Source organism: Phaethon aethereus (assembly GCF_964289735.1).
Source record: "Phaethon aethereus genome assembly, chromosome: 5".
Classification (NCBI taxonomy): Eukaryota; Metazoa; Chordata; class Aves; order Phaethontiformes; family Phaethontidae; genus Phaethon; species Phaethon aethereus.
The window spans coordinates 56,197,343-56,218,994 of NC_138579.1; the positions used below are offsets into that span (position 1 = coordinate 56,197,343).

The 21,652-nt window shown below is 40.2% G+C and overlaps 1 protein-coding gene across 1 annotated transcript in view; it reads right to left on the bottom strand.

Moving 5' to 3' along the window:
* Positions 1-21,652, bottom strand: part of KCNC1 (potassium voltage-gated channel subfamily C member 1) — a 112,741-nt gene continuing 91,089 nt past the window's right edge. The window contains exons 2-4 of the mRNA XM_082000008.1: positions 18,059-18,992; positions 3,554-3,742; positions 1-757 (exon numbers count right to left, since the gene is read on the bottom strand). Of these exons, the coding sequence (XP_081856134.1) occupies positions 693-757; positions 3,554-3,742; positions 18,059-18,992 (1,188 nt within the window). The 3' untranslated portion in view covers positions 1-692. The remainder of the gene's footprint in view (positions 758-3,553; positions 3,743-18,058; positions 18,993-21,652) is intronic.

Below are 21,652 nucleotides of genomic sequence, written 5' to 3' on the forward strand. Positions count from 1 at the left end.
TACATCAATAAAATACAACATAACCAGAGCTGGAAAATTAAATCTAGACCAGCTATTACTGTCAGGTCCGAAGGAAGGTCCCATGTGTCACAAGCATGCCAACAAAAACAGACAGGAAAAAGTTTTTCTTATTTTTATACACTTGTAGTTGGATTAAAAGTTCTTGATTTCCATGTCGGTGTGATGAACTGTGAAGGCGTGGTCAATATGACCGATGACTGCCTGATTGCACTTTTTAAAACCATTACTCTGTATCTTGTATACAAAAAGAAGCGATCCATAGCAAAGAAATGTACAGTTTTATGATGTTTTACATTTTGGCTACAACAATGTATGTAAAAGTAAAGAGCTTTGAAAGAAAATATATAACTTTGCTTTTTTTTTCTCCTCAATCATACATTTGCAGTGTTTCTTGTTTTTTGTTTGTTTGGTTTTTTTTTTAATTTTTGTCTTCATGCAATTCATGCTATGGAACAAAAAAATAGATTAAAAAAAAAGGATCTTCTACAGTTTTGTTACATTTTGGCCGTAGAAAAAGCCTGCATCTCTAGTACAACTCCAAAACCACGAAGAATCATCCATAAAACCTGCATGGAGCGAGTTAACTTTGTCCCAATGAGAAGGTCTTCTATGCCTGCACAGTTCCACACAGATGTTTATTAGCCATCAATGTTCATCTCCATCTCGCCTTGTCAGGTCACTCTGACTGCCTCTGTTGGCATATATTTAGCAATGACTGGACTTTCTTTGCAAAGATCTGCATGTAAAGAATACAATCAGTACTTGAGCTTCTTCCCTGCGCTTTTCACATCAAGCTTGGCATCTTAGTTTTAAAGGAAGGAGGAAAAGGTGAAATAGCTACATGCAGAGGCAGCCATATTCTTCTTCAACAGGATTTTTTTTTCCATGCAGTCAGCCAGACTGAGACCTCTCTACAGTGTGTCTGAGTATTGCTTTCAGCTTAAAATAGGCGCCCATGCAAAGTTTCATCCTACTGTGCTTGTTTGCTCAAACTCCTGCAGGGTTCCTATGGCTCAAAAATATCCTGAGAAAAGCAAAATCTTCCATCGTTGTCATGGTTCAGCATCGACTAAATGCCTAACCCATTCCATACAGAGCCAGTAGATCCACCATTAGCCAAAATAAGCATATACTAGCATGATGCACCAGGAAGGCAACTATCTGGTGCATCTACCCTTCATCCTCTGTACTGATACCATGCAGCGCGTATGGCCCACCAGTACTACGTAAATGCCTGCCTATTGTCATCTGAGTGCTAGTTAGGAGTGTTGTCACCTAGCATCAGTAGTAACACCATTCCCAGCAGGTGCTACTGTGAGACATTGCATCTTCAGACTTAGTCACCTGGATTATATGCAACATAGCATAGGCTAATTGAAAATAAAGCTTTTTAGACCATTCTCTGCTACTGATCCATGCTACAAAATAGATGGGATGGGAGACCAAGAACGTCTCACTGGACTAGGAGAACTGTAGGGCGCAGACACTGAGGATAATCCTATCGCTTTTCCACTTATGCCAGCTATGCTGTTAAGGCTCCGTGACATTTCGTAACCTTCATTTAAAAGAAAAATGCAAAGTACAGCATTGGATCAATGACAGAATGGACTAAGAATGAGGTCAACATTGTAGCCAGTTCAATAGCATCTGCATGCATGGACATGCCAAGAGTAGTATCGCTTGCAACATGACTCAGAAGGCCATTGAAGCAAAGAACAAGTTTAAAAAATGTATGTTTTAAAAAAAATCGTCATATCTCAAGGATGGTCAGACTATGTAATTGATCCTACACACAGCAACATGGTTGTACCCTAAAAAAAAAAGAGAGTCAGTGGGAGGGATTACACTCACGCATACCTCACCCTTCCACTTCATGCATTTTGACCTCAGGTACAATTAAGGTTTCTGGTATCTTTGGGGGCAGGAGGGGGAAAAGGCAGCAAAATCCATCGAATTTACTGTGTTGCTGTAGAGATACTACTCCTTTGTTCTCAGCATTAAAAAAAAAAAAAAAAGAAAACAAAATTGCATGCATTCGGCTTCCCTCCCCCACCCTTCCCTCCCCCCCTTCTTTTTCAGACATGCATGTAAACAGCTCAGCAAGTGTACAGAGAGTTGCACAAAGTATGGATGAAATTTTGTTGGAACAACAATTAAGATGCTCTCAACGTGTTTCAAACAGGCCAACAATATGCTGACGTATATTACTCTTTAGCCAACCAGCCTCTGTTTCATTCAGTAACGAGAGGCGGTTGCAGTGCATCGTGAAAACCATACATTCCTCATCCCGAAGGATGTGCCATTTGGAGTGTTCCCCTGATCCACTGGAACCACCTGAACTCGCCCAGGCTGAATGAACGCGGCTAATGCTTATCCAATACAGAATCAAGTAAAACACTTTGCTACAAAGGTAAATTTTAGAGGATATACTTCCATATGAAAGTCTTGTGGTCCAACTATATCTTTGTTGATGATAAGCTTTAAACTTATAATTACATACACTATCTATAACTGGCATTTACTATAACTATTGCCCATCATACAATGGCACATGAGAATTCTATACTCCATACTCAGTGTATGGTTACATCATACAATCTTTGCAGTTTTAAAATATTGACTATATTATGTACTATATACAGTACACCAGTGATAAACACTGATTTGAAGAGAGAGATTTCTTTTCCAATTTTCCCATTCCTTATAAACTTTGATGCATATATATGTAACTCTAATTTTGGTTTGTATGGTTTCCTCATGTTAAAGTATTTAAACAAAATAGCCTATTTTAAGAAGGGAAGGTTTTTTTTTCATTTGATTTGACTTCTGTTGCTAAATAGATTATTCTGACCATTAGCAAACTAAAATGCAGTTACTTCTGAGAGATCTGTAGCTGTCAGAAGTCTGAGAAACTAGCTAGTAATGATTTATTTATGAAAGGAAAGTGATTTTTAGGTGGATTATTTTCCAATTGTATGACACCTGTGCTAACAGATGTTCTTGTATGCTTCTCTTTCTCTATTGAACTAAACAGTTATGAATATCCAAATAATTTGTTTTAGTGCTCTGTTAAGGTAGCCAAATAATAATTTCATATTTCTTGAGGATGTTTTGCATTTGTGTTTTATCTTTTCTGTCTGCCACCTCCAAATCTGTGCTGCTCAGTCTGGTAAGATCTGTGAGCTTTCCAAGTCGCAAACCTTCATTGCTATGAAATGTTAATTGGCCTCTCCTTGGAGGATGGGCTAATTTAAGGACATTGTAGAGCAGCCTCCACTAAAGCTTACTGTACCAGCTGGGGTGGAAGACTGACTGCCTAGCATAGCTGCATGGGGTAGTTACAGCTCCTCAGGCTTTTCTTTCTGAAAGAAATAGGTTAGAAACTCCAAATGCAGACATCAGGTGGTGGTTTCCAGCCCAAACGTGCATCTCTACAGCAAGCGCACTATTGCGTGCTACAGCTACAGCTGCCTTTCTCTTACTTATTTAAAACGGTTGCTAACTACATGGTTACAGGACCCCAGCTACATACCCTTTCTTATTCCTCCATCAGGCGGGCAGGGATATTCCCCGGTTGATAAGAGGAAGCAGGGTCCATATCTCTCCCGAGTGCCAGAGCGTGTAAAGGGCAGGCCCTCATCAGGCGTAATAGCCTGGTCTATGTGGGGACAGTCTTCGTTTGCCAGCGCCGCCTTGGCCACCTCACCATTCAGTTTCGAATCTTCAAACATATAAGCAGAAGGCTATTGAAACACTATGCACTGTTTTATTAGAGTTCCAGCTGCAAATTAAGGGTTCACTGCTAAAGAGTTCTATAGCGACACTATAAAAGATAGCACATCTGTCCTAGACACTGCATTCATGTGCACTGCAGCAAAATAAAATAAAGTTCGTTAAGTGGGAGGAAAAACAAAACGTGATCGCGTTAGGTGTAACAGCAGCCACCTGTACTTCCACATAGAGGGGCAGTTTCAGAAACGCGCGTGCATTGGTTCCTAGTCCTGTGAGCAGAAGACCGCGGTTAGAAATCGGATTATGTTTTTGCATGATGTTGGATGGTGCATGAATGACCTGTTTGTCATGAAGCCTACTGTCGCTCAGAGCTTTGGAGAGGCAGTGGACTGTGAGTTGTGTTTTAGTATTTGAGTATACTCTGTGCTGATTTATACCTTGTGCAATATTACTGACAGCAAAATTCCTGCTCTTCCTCTCCCCAGAATTTACCCAGATTGTTCTATAGTGTTTCCAGTATTAGTTGTGCAGAATGGCTGTACACATTTTAGACACACAGAGTATGTTACATACGGAAATACAACAGCAGAACATGGATTTTTAAAAAAGCAATCCATTTTCTGATGTTCTCTTCTGAAACACACACAGTATTTGCAATGCCAGCACAGGACACTACACATAGAAGATGCTACAGCAGGCCATGAATTTGGAAAATAGATAGAGTAAAATTTACTGTCGTCTGTAAATAATGAAAATAGGTTGTCAGATTTGTGCATTTTGCTCCACACCTTCCCATGAGGATAGACTGAGAATAGTATGTTTTCTCTGTGTGACTTGTTTGATGTTTATATTATAAACAATTTAAAGTGCTATTTAGTGTAGGATTTATTATAGGGTTTTAAAGTGCAAATTAGTGTATTGAGAATATACTTGAAACATGGCAGAGCTCGATATGAGTATTTTGGTTGAAGGGAGCGAAAAACAGTCAAAATGTACCTTCTGAAGTTTCACAAATGCTGAGATATGTTAACTCAGTAGTATTGGCAGCATCCTACACCTCGGTTGCACAATGCTTATTACCTAGACACTGTAAGGCAATGGGTGGTCCTGCAAGTCTTTAAGGAAAGACAATCTCAATGGATAGACTTCATTTCAGTGCCTCTTCCAGATTCGTGTACTAGCTTGTTCTGAACGCTACATGATGCTGTAATTTATTTTTCAATGGTTTTGAAGCCAGGTGGTAAAACAAGCCCAAAAGAAAAAACACATTAGGTAGGGTTTGGAAATATGATTCTCATCCTCTGGTTTCAGCTGGACAACACAGATGAGTAGTAAGCAAAAGCCTTTTCAAATTATATTTGTTGCTTTGCATACACACACGGACACACATGTATATGACACGTACTATGTATCTATCCATGCCCCAGTAATTGCATTCTGTGCCTTTTTTTTAGCTGTAATTGTTTTTTCATAACAGTCTTTTCTGCAGATCTCACCTCTGCCTCCTTTCTTCTCCATGCAGAATTAGCCAACTATTTCCCTAAAGAGGGAGGTAGGAACATTTTGTTTTGTGAGCAATGAAATAATTAGGGCTCTCAATACATTTAAAAAACTGGCAAAAGCTGTAGGTGCATTTCAATAGGAATCTAAAGTTTTAAGGTTGCACTGAGTTGCAATTCCTTTCTGTTTGTAATACTCCCTGCTATTTAATACCACTGTTTGCACAAAAACCTGGCATAGCTGCCATAGTAATCGTGATATTGCAGGTACTGAGCTGCTCATTTAAAAATCACTTAACTGTGTTTGGGGAGAGCTGCTGTCCTCATGGGAATGAGCAAAGAATTGAGCTTCTTCATAAGCCTCTACTGCTACAAGCTGATGGCTCTAATCCTGAAATGAGGGAGGCAGCTGTGTCAGCAGAGCTCTGCATTGAAATCTCCAAGACTCCCACTGCTACACCTGAGCCTGGATTTGCAAACTGAACTGTTAGTGTTGGAGGGAGCACTGGGTCCATTTCTGGAGCTCAAAACACTTTGGAACAGAGTGGTTGTGAGTCAGGCTGCCCACTGGTAACAGTCATTGATCCTTTTGGAAGCAGCTTGCAGGCTCTGTTGTACTTGAATGACATGAAAATTGACCTTTCTTGGAATTCATTTAATTTCTTAAATTGCATTATACCTCCCTAGCAACTTGAGCTGGAACTTGCTCTTGCAGCCTCCTCAGGGTCCTTAGCACTGATGAATTTTTCTCTATACTTGTTGAAAATTCACGACCTTGTTATCTTCTATTCAATAGGCAGAGAACAGAGTAGCTGGAGACGCGGACAAATCACTGAACTGTCCTACTAATGTCCCTTGAACATTCCATGCATGGGCGATGCCTTAGGGATCACATTCTGGATAGCAAGGCTAATCCACAATGGCAATTTTGCTAAATATTTTGGAAGCAGAGAAATTACTAGCACAAAAGACTGCATCTATTGCTGATGTACATAAGTAAATGTTAAGTAGAGTATCTGTGTTCCAAACCACTGTCTGCAGCACCTAATTCTCTGAAGGTAGAACTCAGCAATCACATGATATTTAATATGTGATTAGCCTGTAATGGGAATAAAGAAAACATCGCTGTCATCGGCCCACAGTTAGAAGTTCCCATTGTTTTAATTAGCAGATCTACATGCTGAACAATTTCAGGAATGAGATCTAGAGATGGAATGAAATGATGTTATTTTAGGTTGATTTCTTAAGTTTCAGTTTGCATGCTTTTTCCAAGATTGACTATGGGTTTGAGAGATGTCCAGATAAAGCAAAACTGCTGAAACCATTACTGCCTGGCCACTACCAGTCTAGTTAAACCAATGATGACTATTTCTAGGTGCTTAAAACTTCTAAGGCTTGATTCTGGCCTACCAAATTCACGTGAGTCTCTCCATCTCTGCTAGCAGAATCTGAATTAGGCTTGTACTGCATATTTGTTCTTTAGGTTCTGTTTCATGAAGAAACGTCAGTGCTATCATCTCTTACAGATGGGTAGGACTACCATGCAGTGAAATGACTTGCCCACTTCTGTGTAAGAGGTTATTTACAACAAAATCTTCTGACTCTCAACTTGGCACCTTAGCTCCATAATTGGCCTATCTGTGAATACCTAGTTAACTGCACCAGCTTTAAACATTCTCCTGCAGAGATTTGGCTGAGAGGCTAAAGAAAGTATTCAGCAGATCTCCCAGGTGAGTAGTTTGTTTCACAACTACCTCATTTGTGTGGTTTCCACTTTCTTTTTCCTATCTCATCTATCTTCATTTGCAGAAAAGTACTATTAAAATGCCTCTGGTGTTTCCAAGCAAACACTGAATTTCACAATGCGGGGAGGGATTCTGAAAAAACACAAACTTAGGAGAACTGCTGGATTTTGCATTAGTATACTCTGCTTATTGTGGAGAAGCACAGTAGAGACTGCCCATGTACTTGCTGCTTGGTTCATCTCTTTTGTCACAGCAAATGGTTTGACACTGTCATAGTGACTTTACCAGTGCTGCTGGTTTTGATTATAAGCTAGACTCTGGCACTGAATCTCCACCTATTTGAATTGCATCTTACATTCAGTGTACATAATTGTATGATATATTCATTGACCTCAATCTATGCTTGGAAATGTGGCACTTGTACAGAAGTGGTACCTGCGCTGGAAAAGTCACCCCAGTCCTCTTTCTTTAAGCAAACACTGCCATTGTCCAACAGCTGCCAAGAAATAAGTTCCTGGTCTACCCTTCTTATCTTAAATGTCTTCAGAAATTGCATGTGGGCCAGGGATGGTCCCAGCTCACACTGCTTCCTCTTGGGGTTGTAGCTGCCCCCCTCCATTGTCTCCCATGTGTCTAGAGAGCTGTGAAGTGGTCACTTACCCCGAAGACTGGATGAGTTGACAGGCACTCTCGGGGGGATCATTTTCAGTCCTTTACCCGGTTGGAAATACAATGCCTTTTCCAGTCCTTATAGGAACTTCTGTAGGCCATAACCACTTTGACTGAAACAGGGCTGAGAGAAACTCCACAATTCATAGCATGGTATTCATGCATAATTACCCATGAGTCAGTATCTGGCCACATGAACCATGCCAGATTCTTTGACATTGTGCTGAAGAAGTTGGGGTCTCTTTCAGCCCTAGATCAGAAACACAGCAATTAAGAGACATGATGCTGTTTCCTTTGATCACATTAGGTCACTGGCAGTCATTTCCAGAAGAACACAGCCTGACTGTGTTCTTAAATCCTAAATGTTTTCTAATCCTTAAACAAGGATAGCTTGTTTAAGGATTAAAAGAGACAAGGACCCAGCTTGACTACCTGTAACTTCCCTGAATAGACATTTGCCATTCCACAAAGGCTCGGGGGACTTCAAGATTCTGCAGCCCTTTTAAAAGAGAAGGGGTTGACAAGCAGGAAGGAGGTAGGAGCAGTTGAGTGCAAAGCAGGGCCAGAACTGAGACAGGAAGTTGTTTGAAAGATTAAGATCTTTCTACTGGGGAGACCTTGTCTGACTAAAGTTACATTCCATACCACCACCCCATGTACACCTAAAAATGAATCTACAGCTTGTCTAGATCTCAGCTGTGTTCTTATAGCCCTGATCCCAAACCTGGGATTGCCATTATTACGGTCTGTGGATAGTCCCACTCCTGACATTGTCCATTGAGTGAGTTAATTACGCTTCTGTTTTTCAGACCTCATGCACTTTTCTGCTGATATAAAAGGGCTGTTAATGTGGAGAACATTAGTTGTGTCCTACTGTGCCAGCAAGGGGAAACTCTTGGTATGATGGTTTTCCCTGGCTCTTGGGCTAGTGACAGAATGGCACAAGAACAGAGATGGCATGGCCCAGGTGAGGGTGAACTGCTGTGCTCTAGCTTTTCTTAGTTACAAGCCTATTAGCTGCAAGTGGGAGGTAGAGCAGTTGTGAGGCTGCTGTAGTTGCTGGTTGGACAGAATTTCCGAGCTGTCTTTATTCTAGAGAAAATGCAAAGATTTTACATTCATTTTGCATCCTATTTTTGCAGCATCACTTTTGCCTGGTACTTCTTGTGCTAAGCAAATTATTATGATGAAATTAAGAGTGTGAATCCAAGTATCCAAAGATGTTTACTCTAATTTGTGGAGGGGTTAAAAGCTGCTTAGCATCTGAAAATACCCATTGATTTTTATATCCCTAAATTTCTCTCTGAGATGTTGCATCAAAAGGAAATATTTACAATTCAATTCCCTACTCTCTTGAGTCTCTTTAATTCCAATTTCACTCCTGTTAGCAAGTTGTTTCTGTTTTAGTTGCCTGGACAGTGTTTACTGTCCATTAATATTCATTGGCCACTCATCAGTTGCATCAGTCTAAATCACTTCATTTTTTTATACTAGACTCCATCTAAACTCTGCTGTGCTTCTTCACTGAGTAAGGGAGGGTCAGAGCATAATAGCAACTCAGGAAGTAAAGGAACTGCACACTGAGAAAAATATGCTTTTCTTGAGTTAGTACATGGCTATAGTGATTTCTGAGTTAACATAGAATTTACTGACGATTAAAAATAAGTTTAGTAGTGATAAATTTCATGCCGTCCCTCTGGAAAAGTATCAGAAATGTCTATCAGCTATTTTTTACCATTCTTTCAAAGTAGTGTTTGGGTGTAATTGGGGGACATTGTAACAAAATACTTTGCTCAGGACCTGGTTCAGCAAAATAACAACTATGCTGCTGTGCCAGACCATCTTTGGCTACATAAATCAATTTTTATGGACTCCAGAGCCTCATGCAGGAATAAGAAATATGGTTCCCATGGGTAGGGGCTTATTTTTATTGTTGTTAAATCAGGTCCTTAGAGTGAAAGGGGTATAACTATATTAAAATAGAAAAGGAATTATGGAGAAGGTATATTAAACCACAGACAAAGGATGATGAAGTGATGAAGTTATGGCTTGGAGAATATGGAAGGAACTATAGCATAGAGAAGAACAGCATAGAAAATATGGGTTTAAACCTTTGAAAATGAGTAATGATGCATCAGCAATGGACATCACTGGTTTTCAAAATGGCAGTGGAAAAAATCCTAAATTGGTAGGTTTGGGAATTTTTTCTGCTGGAGAGTAATGAAAATTAATTTTTTCCCATGCAGACTATCTGAAAAAAAGAAAGTAATTTAACTAAGTAGTTCTATTGTCATACCAAGTACTTACTCTGTGCATTAATACCTCGCATCAGGTTTTGTGTCACAACCTCAGTGATGTTACCTATAATCTGTGACATTCCTTGTTCTTTTGCATTAAAGAACTGTATTGTAATCTCCTCGGCTGCCCACCATGGAGCTCAGGTTGATGGGAATTGGAGAAAAACTTCACAGAATAAAATGTGACAGTCTGTAACATACACAAGTTGCAAGCAACGTACAGTAATAACAAGGAAATGTTAACAAACGGAGTGAAAGAGAGAAAGAGAAAAAGAGAGAGAAAATGTGAAGAACATGTAAAAAAATTAAGATTCCTATATAACAACTCAGTTTTAGTTACCCCAATATTCTAAGGCCATTAAAATAAAAATCTTTGTTAGTTCTAGGTATCTTTATTAAAGTTTCCTGTTTTTTATATTACTGTACGTGAAGCTCTTCTGAGTAGATATCACACGGATGGACTTTACACTGGCACGAGAGCAGAATTTAGTATGCTACGTGAATACCCAGAATCCTTCCGACCCAACCTACCTCTTCAACATTTACTCACCACCGTGTTGACCTGGGTCCCTCCAGGAAGCCGTGTCCCCCAGTTAAGGCATTCCAGTGACGGTGGTGACTGCCTCTCCCAGTACTAACTGACCAACATAGTAACATCACTCCCAGAGAATATCACCTTTGAGAGGTACTACTTCTTGAAGTGAGGTGACAGTATGTTGGCTGCCTACCTATTGGTACTGCTAGAGGAAATACAGGAGCTCTAGTTAAGTAGATCCAGTGCACCTTGCTATTACAGATATTATTGATATGTGCTTAATGCAGTGCTGAGAACTGTTGCTCCTGGAAGTGCTGCATTGCAACGAGCTCTGGAAGATCCTTCCTAGTTTTATCTTGACACTTCTGGGGTTTCACTTACACCCATCCTGGACTTCTGAGAGTCTCACTAACACCATATTCTATAGAGTGCAGTGGGTCGTTGATGGGTCAGGTAGACATTGCGGGAAAATGGAGTCAGGTGACTCATGCTACAATCTTACATTATCGCTCTGGCTGAGGAATACAGTATGATGATCCGTACAGTATGGAAGGTGTCTGAGACATGGAGCATGGATGAATACAAAGAACAATGATAGCAGGAATGGTAGATTGCTTGTTATTTCAGCTTTGTGCTTATAAACAGACAAGCAAGTAGCCCAAAGGCTTGGAGAAAATTTCCAGCAAGTACAGAGTAAGAGGGATATAAGCCGGTGGACTGGGCACAGAACTGGGACTTCACATCCTAAACCCCTTTGTCCCTGGCCATTTGTAGTGTTGGGTAAGTCATCTCGTCTGTCTAGTTCTACTACAGCAGAGATGTGTTTCTTGCACAGAGGTTCCTTTTGTTGTATCTGTCCTGCAAACACCAGTCATACTCAGTCCAGCAGAAGGGAGAGATGCCAAGAGTACCTCTTTCATATCCCAGGAATGCATTCTGCACTGGATGGCATGGGAGCTGCAGTGGCAGGCACGTGCTCAAGAAAGAGGATTTACCATACTTACATCTGCCTTGTGCTGGAGGATTGGCACAGGTTGGCCTTATTTGGCTGGAGTGCTTGCACCTCTGTTTTCCCATCACTTAAAGTGCCTTATGCTCATTAAGTTATTAAAGCATGAAAAATCCTAAGACTTATTATTTAGTTCTGCTATTGTTTTTCAGCTTAGTGCATTCCTGCCCCTACACGCACTCATCCCTGGCTGTGGCCAGACCACAGGGGCCTGTGTGGGGACGTTTTTTTTAAATAAGTTTTTTAATGTCTCTCTTAGTGCCAGATAAAAGTGGGAAACCTAATGTGCTGTGCTTGTATTCATAGCTCCTCGTTTTTGTTTTCAAGTGACTTGGTATAGAGGATGTTATTTTTTACTCAAATTCTAAAGTAAACCAGCACTGTACTGCAAGTGACACCCACCAGTTGTATCTCTACAGGAAATGACAGGTGAATAATTGTACAACAAAGTATTATATTATATTAGTTATAAATTCTGCTTTGCATGTGATCCACAGCTATGAAATTGCAGAAATGCCACATGGGGCAGCGGGCAAGGAATAGATCCAAATTGCTTCCAGCTAACTGTAGGCACTTAACTGAGGATCTTAAGTTAGAGTAGCAGTCACTGAGATCACTTATGGAGAAAGCCACCTCCAGAGGGCAATTCAGATCATAAATGAGTGAATTACTCTCTGAGACTGCCTGACTTCTCTTCCAGTATAAGGGGGACCTCAGGCAAATGCATCTTAAGTTAGATTACAAGGACTGAGATTATTCCTTTTATTTTGAGCATTTACAATTTCTACGTTACATCCAGAGGACTCCATCTTGAGTGACATTAAGATGCGACCATTACCTCATTTGCTATTTTGGATTTTTGAAGGCTAAGAATAGGGAGGAAAGAAAAAACATCTCCCTACTACCTTTTCTCCCGCCTTTTCAGTACTTTTTATGTCCAGTACTTTTAAACATTAAAGTCTTTTGAGCTGAAACAGACCTACAATCTTTGCAGTTACATTGCTGTCTACTATCCATCTTACAGAGAGGGTCAAAGGTTTTATGACACTTAAAATTAGATGAGATTTTTTTTTAATGTTCAAAGCATTTGATCAGAGAATTTGCTTCCCTGTGGATTGAAGGACCACCACAATGACTACATACCTGTGGCTTTAACAATGCTTTGCTATCCATAAAAGCCGCTGAAGTTCACAAACTACAGGGAAATGTTAGGCAGCATAATGGGCCTGTTACAAGAACTGCCAAGAGTCCCCAGCTCCCACTGGGCATTGGCACTAGAATTACAGTGCTCAGCACACTTCTGACGTTAGAACCATGTGTTACACAAGGAATACAGGTTGTTTAGGTTATGGTGACAGAAGGGATGAAAAATGAAGCCCTGAGAAAAGAGCAGCTCCTTCAGAAAGCATGAATGATAAAGCTGAAATGGGTAATTCCACATTATTTCTTTAAAAGGAGATCAGCGCTCTCTCAGGAAATTGCATTGAAATAATAGGTTCCTAATGTCACAGCTTGCTCCAGTTCACCATGAAGTACACTGGAGTCACTATAACTATGTAGTTCCTCTCTGTCAGTGATAGACTTGGATTGCTTTAACTATTCAGACATAGGAATAGTCAAGGAGTGGGTTATGGAAAATTGTTTTTTGGGCAGGTAAGTAAAACAACCACAGAAGTTTTTCTGAAGCGAAAGACTGTATTAGTAATAACAGACATTTCCCGTCTTCTCTTAGGTGCCTGAATTCTAGTAATATTTCTTCCATATTTTACAGCTATGCAATGAATAGAGAATTTTGCCATACACTGTGAAAAAGGCTGCACAATATATTTGTATGAAGATACGATATCCTTGGAGCATAGTTTAAGTGAAGCTGCATGCAGACAGGTGAGAAATTCATATTTTGGCCATATTAAAGTCAATATAAACACTGTGTGTGCTGGTGTTGTAAATATATATATGAAAACAATAAAAACTTGGGGTAAATCTGAACAAACTGAAAATAACCCATCACCTGTGCTTATGTATCATGGATGCATTCTTAAGACATTGGTGCTCTGTGGCACCAGACAGTACTGTAGACATCAAATGAAGTTATGAATTCCATTAATATTCTAAATTTCTTTTACAGTGCTGGAAAATGACATTCACCACTTCATCCTATGGCAACTTTAAGATGTAACCATGAAGTCAACCTATCCTTCAGGTAAGCACACAGCTCACAGGAGAGAGGGCCTGAAGAGCTGAGTAACACTTTCAGAACAAAACTGAGAGCTTTCAAGATTTGTTTTGCATGTTTTGAGGTTTTCTTACAAACTTATACCTTAAAGTATTTCACTTATCTCCACTGAGATAAATTACTTATACCTGTAGGACAGTGTGTGATTTGGGACAGAAACCAGCTAAGTTTAAGTGGTTGAAACTGGCTTTTTCTGTTTTGCTTCCATTTGAAGCAAATTTTGCTTTGCCTTTTTCTCTATTTTTCTTCTGTTATGATACTGACTGTTTGGAATACTCAGAAGCGTTTAGATAAAAGACACTGCAGCACAGCAGACTATGGTTATGACCGATGCTTGTCCAACTAGTGGCTTTGCCACAGACCTTTCAACTGATCTTGCTCAATTAAATTAAGCCCTGTGTCAAAGGAAAATACTGGAGATTACTTCCATTTTCTCTTTGCTGTCTACTTAGCCTGTTGGGTATTTGACTGTAATGTGGTGGTTGTCACATATATGACAACAGCAAAATGAAGCCCTGATCTTGAATGGGGCCTGTAAACAACACTGCAACACAACAAAGTTAATAGTTTGACATGGTAATGCTAGAACTTGGTGTGTATATTTTAAGTGAGGGGACAACTGGTTCTCTGTAGTCTGGGTTATCCCCGGGTCAAGGAATTTTTCTCAAATTAGTCAGGTGAGATCTTCTCCTTTGTATCAGGCCCAGTTCCTTCAGGCATGACATAAGCAGTATCTTAAGAATTTACCAACATCAGACGCTACCTTGAAGAAGGTTTTTTTGTATAGAGGAAATCTCTACTTTCTCAATGCTGCTGGTGAAGTCCTGCCTGCAGCAATAACACTGCCGTCCTCTACTCTGAAGTGCCTTTCCTTCCCTTCTGCTGCTTTCCCTGCCACCCATTGACAGGATTAGATGGGATGGAGAACAGCAAGGGTTGCTGTAGCAAGGGGAGGCATGGTAGAATTGAACTCTGACATTCTTTATATCAAATTAAAATCAAATGCTGTTATTTAAAGATACCCTCCTGCCAGGTGTAGATTAGCCAGGACTGAGCTGCTGAGAGTGTTGGGGACAATTTAAAAATTTAATTCAAACCTACCAGAATTTAAACTCAACCCATCTTTGCTTTGCCTGCAAATGGCCATAGCATCATTGGCAGCAGCTGTGCAGCCTGTGGGCAAAGTTCTGCTGTTTGCATGTCCATGCCAGGAAAGTGCTCCTTAGCCTGAGAGGAAGCACTGGGACATGGCTGTGCAGAGTTCTTGGTAGAGGCCCCTTGGCTCTGCATGTGTGAATCAAGAACAGCTGTGAACTGCTGACTTGGTGCATGAGGGGGCTACAGAGAGATAGTCATATGTGGAACTATTTCATACTCATCACTCTTTTGTGAAGTGTTTAATCATTCCACCACACATAATATATGGAATTAATAACTTCATGTGATATCCTTTACACCTGAGCAACTAAACAGGCTTTTTCTGGAATAATGTATTAGATATACATCATATGACCTTATGTCACCTAGACACTGTCACAGCTTTACAGTTAAAAATTACAAGAAATATCTTGGACAACTCAGGCATTATTTTAGAAACATTAGGCACCCATTCTGTGTTCCTAGTACAACGTTAACTGGTTGTTTACAGTTAGGTGCTGTTAACCAGTCCAAATATTTTACAGTATGGGAAACTGCTGTTTCACTGCTTGCAAGTCTCTGTTTTCATATAATGTGCAGGTTATAGTTTCAGGAACAAGTCAGTGCCTATGAATGCTTCGTATTACATAAATGAACCTCAACATCCAAGGCAATGCAGATCTTGTTTTAACAGTGCGGTTCTGATCTTATTATTTTTAACTTTTGTCTTGCACACATATAGATCTTTCTCTATTAGGAAGCTAAGAGATGCAGGAAATATTTTTTGCTGCTAGTGATGCATAATAATTATCAGAAACAGAACTCCAGCAACAGTGTTATCAAGTCCATTTTGTTAGCTGAAGTACAAGTGTGCTTTGCTACTTCTTAAAATATATATGCTTGTATATGTATATAAAAATAGTTCCTCTGAATTATTGCAGAAATAGATAGGTTGCCATTACTGTCAATACTTCATGGATATTGTGGTAACAGCTGATTTTAGAGCACTGATGGTGGCAAAACAGTTCCACATTGAACCAAAATTACACGTATTCTCAGGATACCAGTGTGGAATTGCACTGAACTCGTAGAGTTCTTAGTCCTCTAGTTCCCAGAGAGGACCAGAGTAGTTAATGGTAGGAACTTTATAAAGCAAGGGATTTCTGAGAAGAAAGTAACTCTGTAGCGGACCGCTAACGTACTCGAGAGTCTGGCATCTCTTGCACATTACAATTGGGTAGTTGGCATATTGCTCATAGGAGACACGCAATATTGTTTGTGCCCTCTTTCCCTCTTGATATGTGATGCCACAAGGACATCTACTTATGAGGAAGTTTGCTGCTTGGACATGAGTTGTGATAAGCATTTGCAACCTCAGGGGGATGGATGATAAACCATATGCTTATGCACCAAAGATACAATAGGAGAGAGACAGTCTATCAGTCACGTGAATTGTGATTGGCCTGTTGCAATGGAATAGCCTTTAACAAAAAAAATGAAAGCTATTTACCTTCTGAATGTGTTTTACATATTGCACAAAAGGGAAAAGAAAGAAGAAAAGAGGAGAGAAGAGAACAGAAAAGAAGAGAAAAGTTCCCACCAGCTCTTCCCCTCCAAAATTAGCATTGGCATTGGTGAAGTCACACACAAAGGAAAGTCTCACTTTCTTTGTGCCTCTCACAATGACATCAACATGCATGGCTATGAGATGACGAGAGAATACCTCACTCAGAATGAGTAACAAATTAGAATTTTCTTCAAAGTAAAAAAATGATAACACAAGACCATCATAGGTATATGCTTGCTCTTTCAAAACATCTCTTTTTGGCTAGATGTCAGTTAAAATCATATGACTGGCAATCTGTTCTATCTAATACAACACAGGGGGATATTCTGAATAGGCTGAAGAATATCTACTATGCAACTTGGCTGGAATATCTGCCAAAAATGAAGTTGTCTCTGTTTTCAACATGCTTATCTACTTTGAAATTACTCCATAGAACAAATAGTGATATTCCATGGGTAGAGGTAGATTATGGGGTTTACATAATCAAATTGGAGCCCCGTAACTTTATGTGCTATAGGAGGATTCTCATAAAACTGAGATATTCCCATAATTAACCATTAGCCATGGGATATTACAATATATTCCATGGTGACTAGTATTTTTTCCATTTCCCTCCCCACTCCCCGTAGAATTAGTATGATTAATTTTGCTCTGGTTTCACTATTGCTAATATGAATCACTATAATTAAAAAAAAGAATACCATATTATGAGGTGATCACTGTTTGGGCCAAATTGGCCAGTAATGACGAGTCAGACCTTTTCTGGTTGGCATTTGCTGCTAGAAGGTTGAAAGAGCTGTAACTCACCAACCCATACTTGCAAAAGGAGCATGTTTTAGAAAATGTGGTTCAAAACTCTTCATAGTTCTAAATGCTAAATTCTAGTGGAATATTATAGAATAGATTGATTTGCATGCCATGGAATAAACATCCTTACATCTAGTCTTGTCTCAGAGTGAGTCATTTTGCATTAGTGTCAAGAATTTGAGCTGTTGTTCTACTTTGCAGCTAATCATCAGAAAGAGACGGGATTGTCTCATGAATATGCATGATGGTATAGTTGTCCCTTCAACTTACTAGGCACCTAGTTTCTGTAATGAGATGTACAATATCTGCCATTTAAAACAGCTGAAAGGTCCCAAATGGGAACAAATGAGAAAGCATCTGGCTGTTTTGAATTCCAGCCCTGTTTTGTCAGAAAACTCTGTAATTGCTCAGTACTTGGCTCCTACTCTGCTCTATGAAGCATTCAGCTCTCAGGAGCCTCTGAGATGTATTACACAGTCCAGCAACATAGCTGTAGAACTCTCAAAATTCTTCCACTAGATGTAACAGCTCTTCAAAATATCTTGAGACTTGTATGCCCTTAACCAGGACCAAAGTTTGGGCTCCTAGAGCTTGCTCTCATCCTTAGTTTTGCTGATCAGCCTCCACTATACCATTTGTCCCTGCAACCTAGACTTCACACATATTATTCACTGTGTGATGGTGGGACTAGAATGGATAAATGTGCTACCCATTGCTCTAAGAAAGCAGTCTGGCTGAATCTTAAATCACTACACGGGATGGAGGTTAACGGTCAGATGGACATTCCTCTAAGAGGTTTCCTACCTGCTCTGTTAATTTCTAAAATTTCTTCTTGGGCCAGTGGGCAAGTGTCGCTCTGAGTACTGTGATGTGGAGAGTTTACGACAGATTTACAATAATTGGGGGATCCCAGCTGGGGTGGCCTCGGGATATGCTTCTTTTTTTTCTTTGGTAGCTTCTGCTTAGCCATAGCTAAGGAGTAATACATTCCGAAATTGTTCACAATGACAGGGACAGGCATGGCAATGGTCAGCACACCAGCGAGAGCACAGAGGGCCCCCACCAGCATGCCTGACCAAGTCTGAGGATACATGTCTCCGTAGCCCAGGGTCGTCATGGTGACAACAGCCCACCAAAAGCCGATGGGGATATTTTTAAAGTGTGTGTGTTCACTGGCACTAGGGTCATTTGGTTTAGCACCTATTCTCTCGGCATAATAGATCATCGTGGCAAAGATTAAGACGCCCAATGCCAAAAATATGATGAGCAGCAAGAATTCATTTGTGCTGGCGCGGAGGGTGTGTCCCAAGACTCGCAACCCAACGAAGTGGCGGGTCAGCTTGAAAATTCGCAGGATTCGCACGAAACGGACTACGCGGAGGAAGCCCAGGACATCCTTAGCAGCTTTGGAAGACAGGCCACTGAGTCCAACCTCTAGATAGAAAGGCAGTATGGCCACAAAGTCAATGATGTTCAAAGAGTTTTTGATAAATTCCACCTTGTTTGGGCAGAAAGTGACTCTCATCAAAAACTCAAATGTAAACCAGACCACACAGACACCTTCGATGTAGGTGAGAAAGGCTTCAGTCTCTGCTTCCCTGTAGTGCCGCACCTGGGTGTCATTCCCGATGAATTCAGTTTCTGTCTTGTTCACAATGGGGTTAAATCTCTCATGGGTCTCGAGGCAGAAGGTGGTGATGGAGACCAGAATGAAGAAGAGGGAGGCAAATGCCACATACTGTGGGAAGAAAGATATGAGATAAATGTTAAACAGTAAGTTAAATACAGGGGCTTTTCTTCTGAAACACTGGGGAGAGACAAGAGCTGTATTAGAACTAAAGATAATGCCAAGCCTTCTTCCTGTGGGCTGAAGATGCCACGTCTCACCTGCAAAGACAGCCTAACATTAAAACTTAGAGGGAGAGCAGTACATGAGTACATGTTAACATTCATTCCCATACAGATAGCACTTTAGTGTAAGTGTAAATTTAAGGAAGCGTTTAAATCTCAGAGCTTTCTGTGGGATTTAAGGTTGAGGACATATTGAAATTCTACCTTCCTGACTTGCTCTTCTGTTATTTCCTGATCTTAAAAATAGAGCACACCTTCTAGGGCAATTGTCATACAAGAGTCTTTCTGCAGCATTTTGTCAATGGTGCTAGTAAATACTAGTGGCAGTCTCAGGTGGACTGTACAGCAAGGAGTGCTTGGCAATGTCAGGCTTTCTTGCCAAATCCCAGGGGCAGGTTGAGGAACAGTCACATATCAAACTGAGCTCTCCTACAGTAAACATCATCTTTGTTCTCAATTTCCTTCTCCAGATCTTTTGGGGTGGGGGACAGGGAGAGGAAGAAAGAGGTTTCAGGGAAGCCTGTAAGCTAAGCCAAAAGGAGACAGGTTTATTGGATTTTACCAGACAAAGTTTTTTTGAAGAGATTCTCATTACAATGTAAGACTTGTACCAGAATTAGATGCATATTTTTTAAGGCTGTTGGATTACAATTTGGTTAATCAAGTTACATTGAAGGTGGTAGCAACCCCCAAAGTCAATGAGAGTTAGGAATATTTAGGTATTAGGTACTAGTATTTAGTATTTAAATCTTAGAAGTATTTGCCTCCTCTGCTTCAGTTCCTGCTTTTCACGGAATCATAGAATAGTTTGGGTTGGAAAGGACCTTTAAAGGTCATCTGGTCCAACCCACCTGTAATGAGCAGGGACATCTTCAAATAGATCAGGTTGCTCAGAGCCCCATCCAACCTGACCTTGAATGTTTCCAGGGCTGGGGCATCTACCACCTCTCTGGGCAACCTGTTCTAGTGTTTCATCACTCTCATTGTGAAAAATTTCTTCCTCATATCTGGTCAAAATCTGCCCTCTTTTAGTTTAAAACCATTACCCCTTGTCCTATCACAACATGCCCTGCTAAAAAGTCCGTCCCCATCTTTCTTATAAGCCCCCTTGAAGTATTAAAAGGCCCCAATAGGGGCTCCCCAGAGCCTTCTCTTCTCCAGACTGAACAACGCCAACTGTCTTAGCTTTTCTCAGGCTTTCCTCAGCCTAAAGGAGATTTCGTGGCTGTATTCCAGATTAATTGAGGGGTACAGTCAGGCCAAAATTCACAACTCTTATAACCACAGTTTCCCTGCTCAATCCTCCTTTAATCAATTAGGTGGCTTGCATATATCTAAGAAGTCTCTTTGTGTGTTGAAGTGGTACAGTAATGGTAATACCTCTTTCCATTTCAGTCCCTACATCTATTTTCTTCCTATTTGTCTTGTGTGTCACCTTGACAAGAGACGTCACATAAGATATTATTTCGCTGTCTTCATTAGCATGAGCAACTGTGGTAATTAAAATATTATTCAAATATTCCTATAGTGTCCTGTTATTCACAATGTCCCTTTTTCAGCAAATCAGCCAAATTAGGGGTTAGAAAGAACTAGTTTCTTCTAATTGTCTGTTGCCAGTAAATGTCATGCAATAATCTAAAAGAAATGGCTGCCAAAGGAATAGACCACTTAAAAATAACCTGTGCTTCAAGCTACCAAAGCTTTCCTGCAATCAAGAATTTCTCCTGTCTGCTTTCCTGGGTAGACCTACTGCAGAATTACACTTGACCTTCTGTATTAGCAAACAAAGTCAAAAGCCAGGATTTGCCATAGTTTGAGGTGAACCATTTAATAGAATACAGAAAAACTGGCAGAGGATAAAATCAAAAAATTTTTTAGGTTGGAAGGGTCCTCTGCAGGTCATTGCATGCAACTTCAAAATTGGACAAGGTTGCTCAGGTCTGAGTTGTCCGGTCCAGGTCTGAATTATCTCCAAGGTTGGAGATCCCACAGCTTCTCAGGGCAGCTTATGCCAGAGTTTGGCCAATAAGAGCAAATAAGCTTGGAATGCTACAGAAACAGACTCTTCTGCTTTTCAGATCCAGCTTCATTGACAAAGAGATCAGAATGTAGCCATTGTTACAGATTTTAAAAAACGCAGTACCTTCCTCTAAATTCTTCAGGCTATCATACTTTGTTATGAAGTGATCTAATATACATGCTGATATGTGCTAAAATCAATGTCTAATATAAATAGTTGTCTGGAAGATAAACAATCTGGAGGTTTAGGGAAATTGAGAAGCAGGTCTGCGGGTATCTTTTTATCAGATTCTCCTGTTAAACAGGGAAATTTCTCCATGCACATTTTCTCCATCTGTAAAATAGGTTAAAAAAAATACCAACTGGTGTTTGTCATGTGTTTGTGATCCTAGATAAACATGTACAGGTTCCATAGGGTTTCATTTTAGTGTTGCTGACTTCAGTGTATCAACAGTCTCCCTGAAAAAATAAGTTGAAGAGTCTTTTAAGTGGTCAAAGTCAGTTTGTGTATAATATTGTTAACACTCG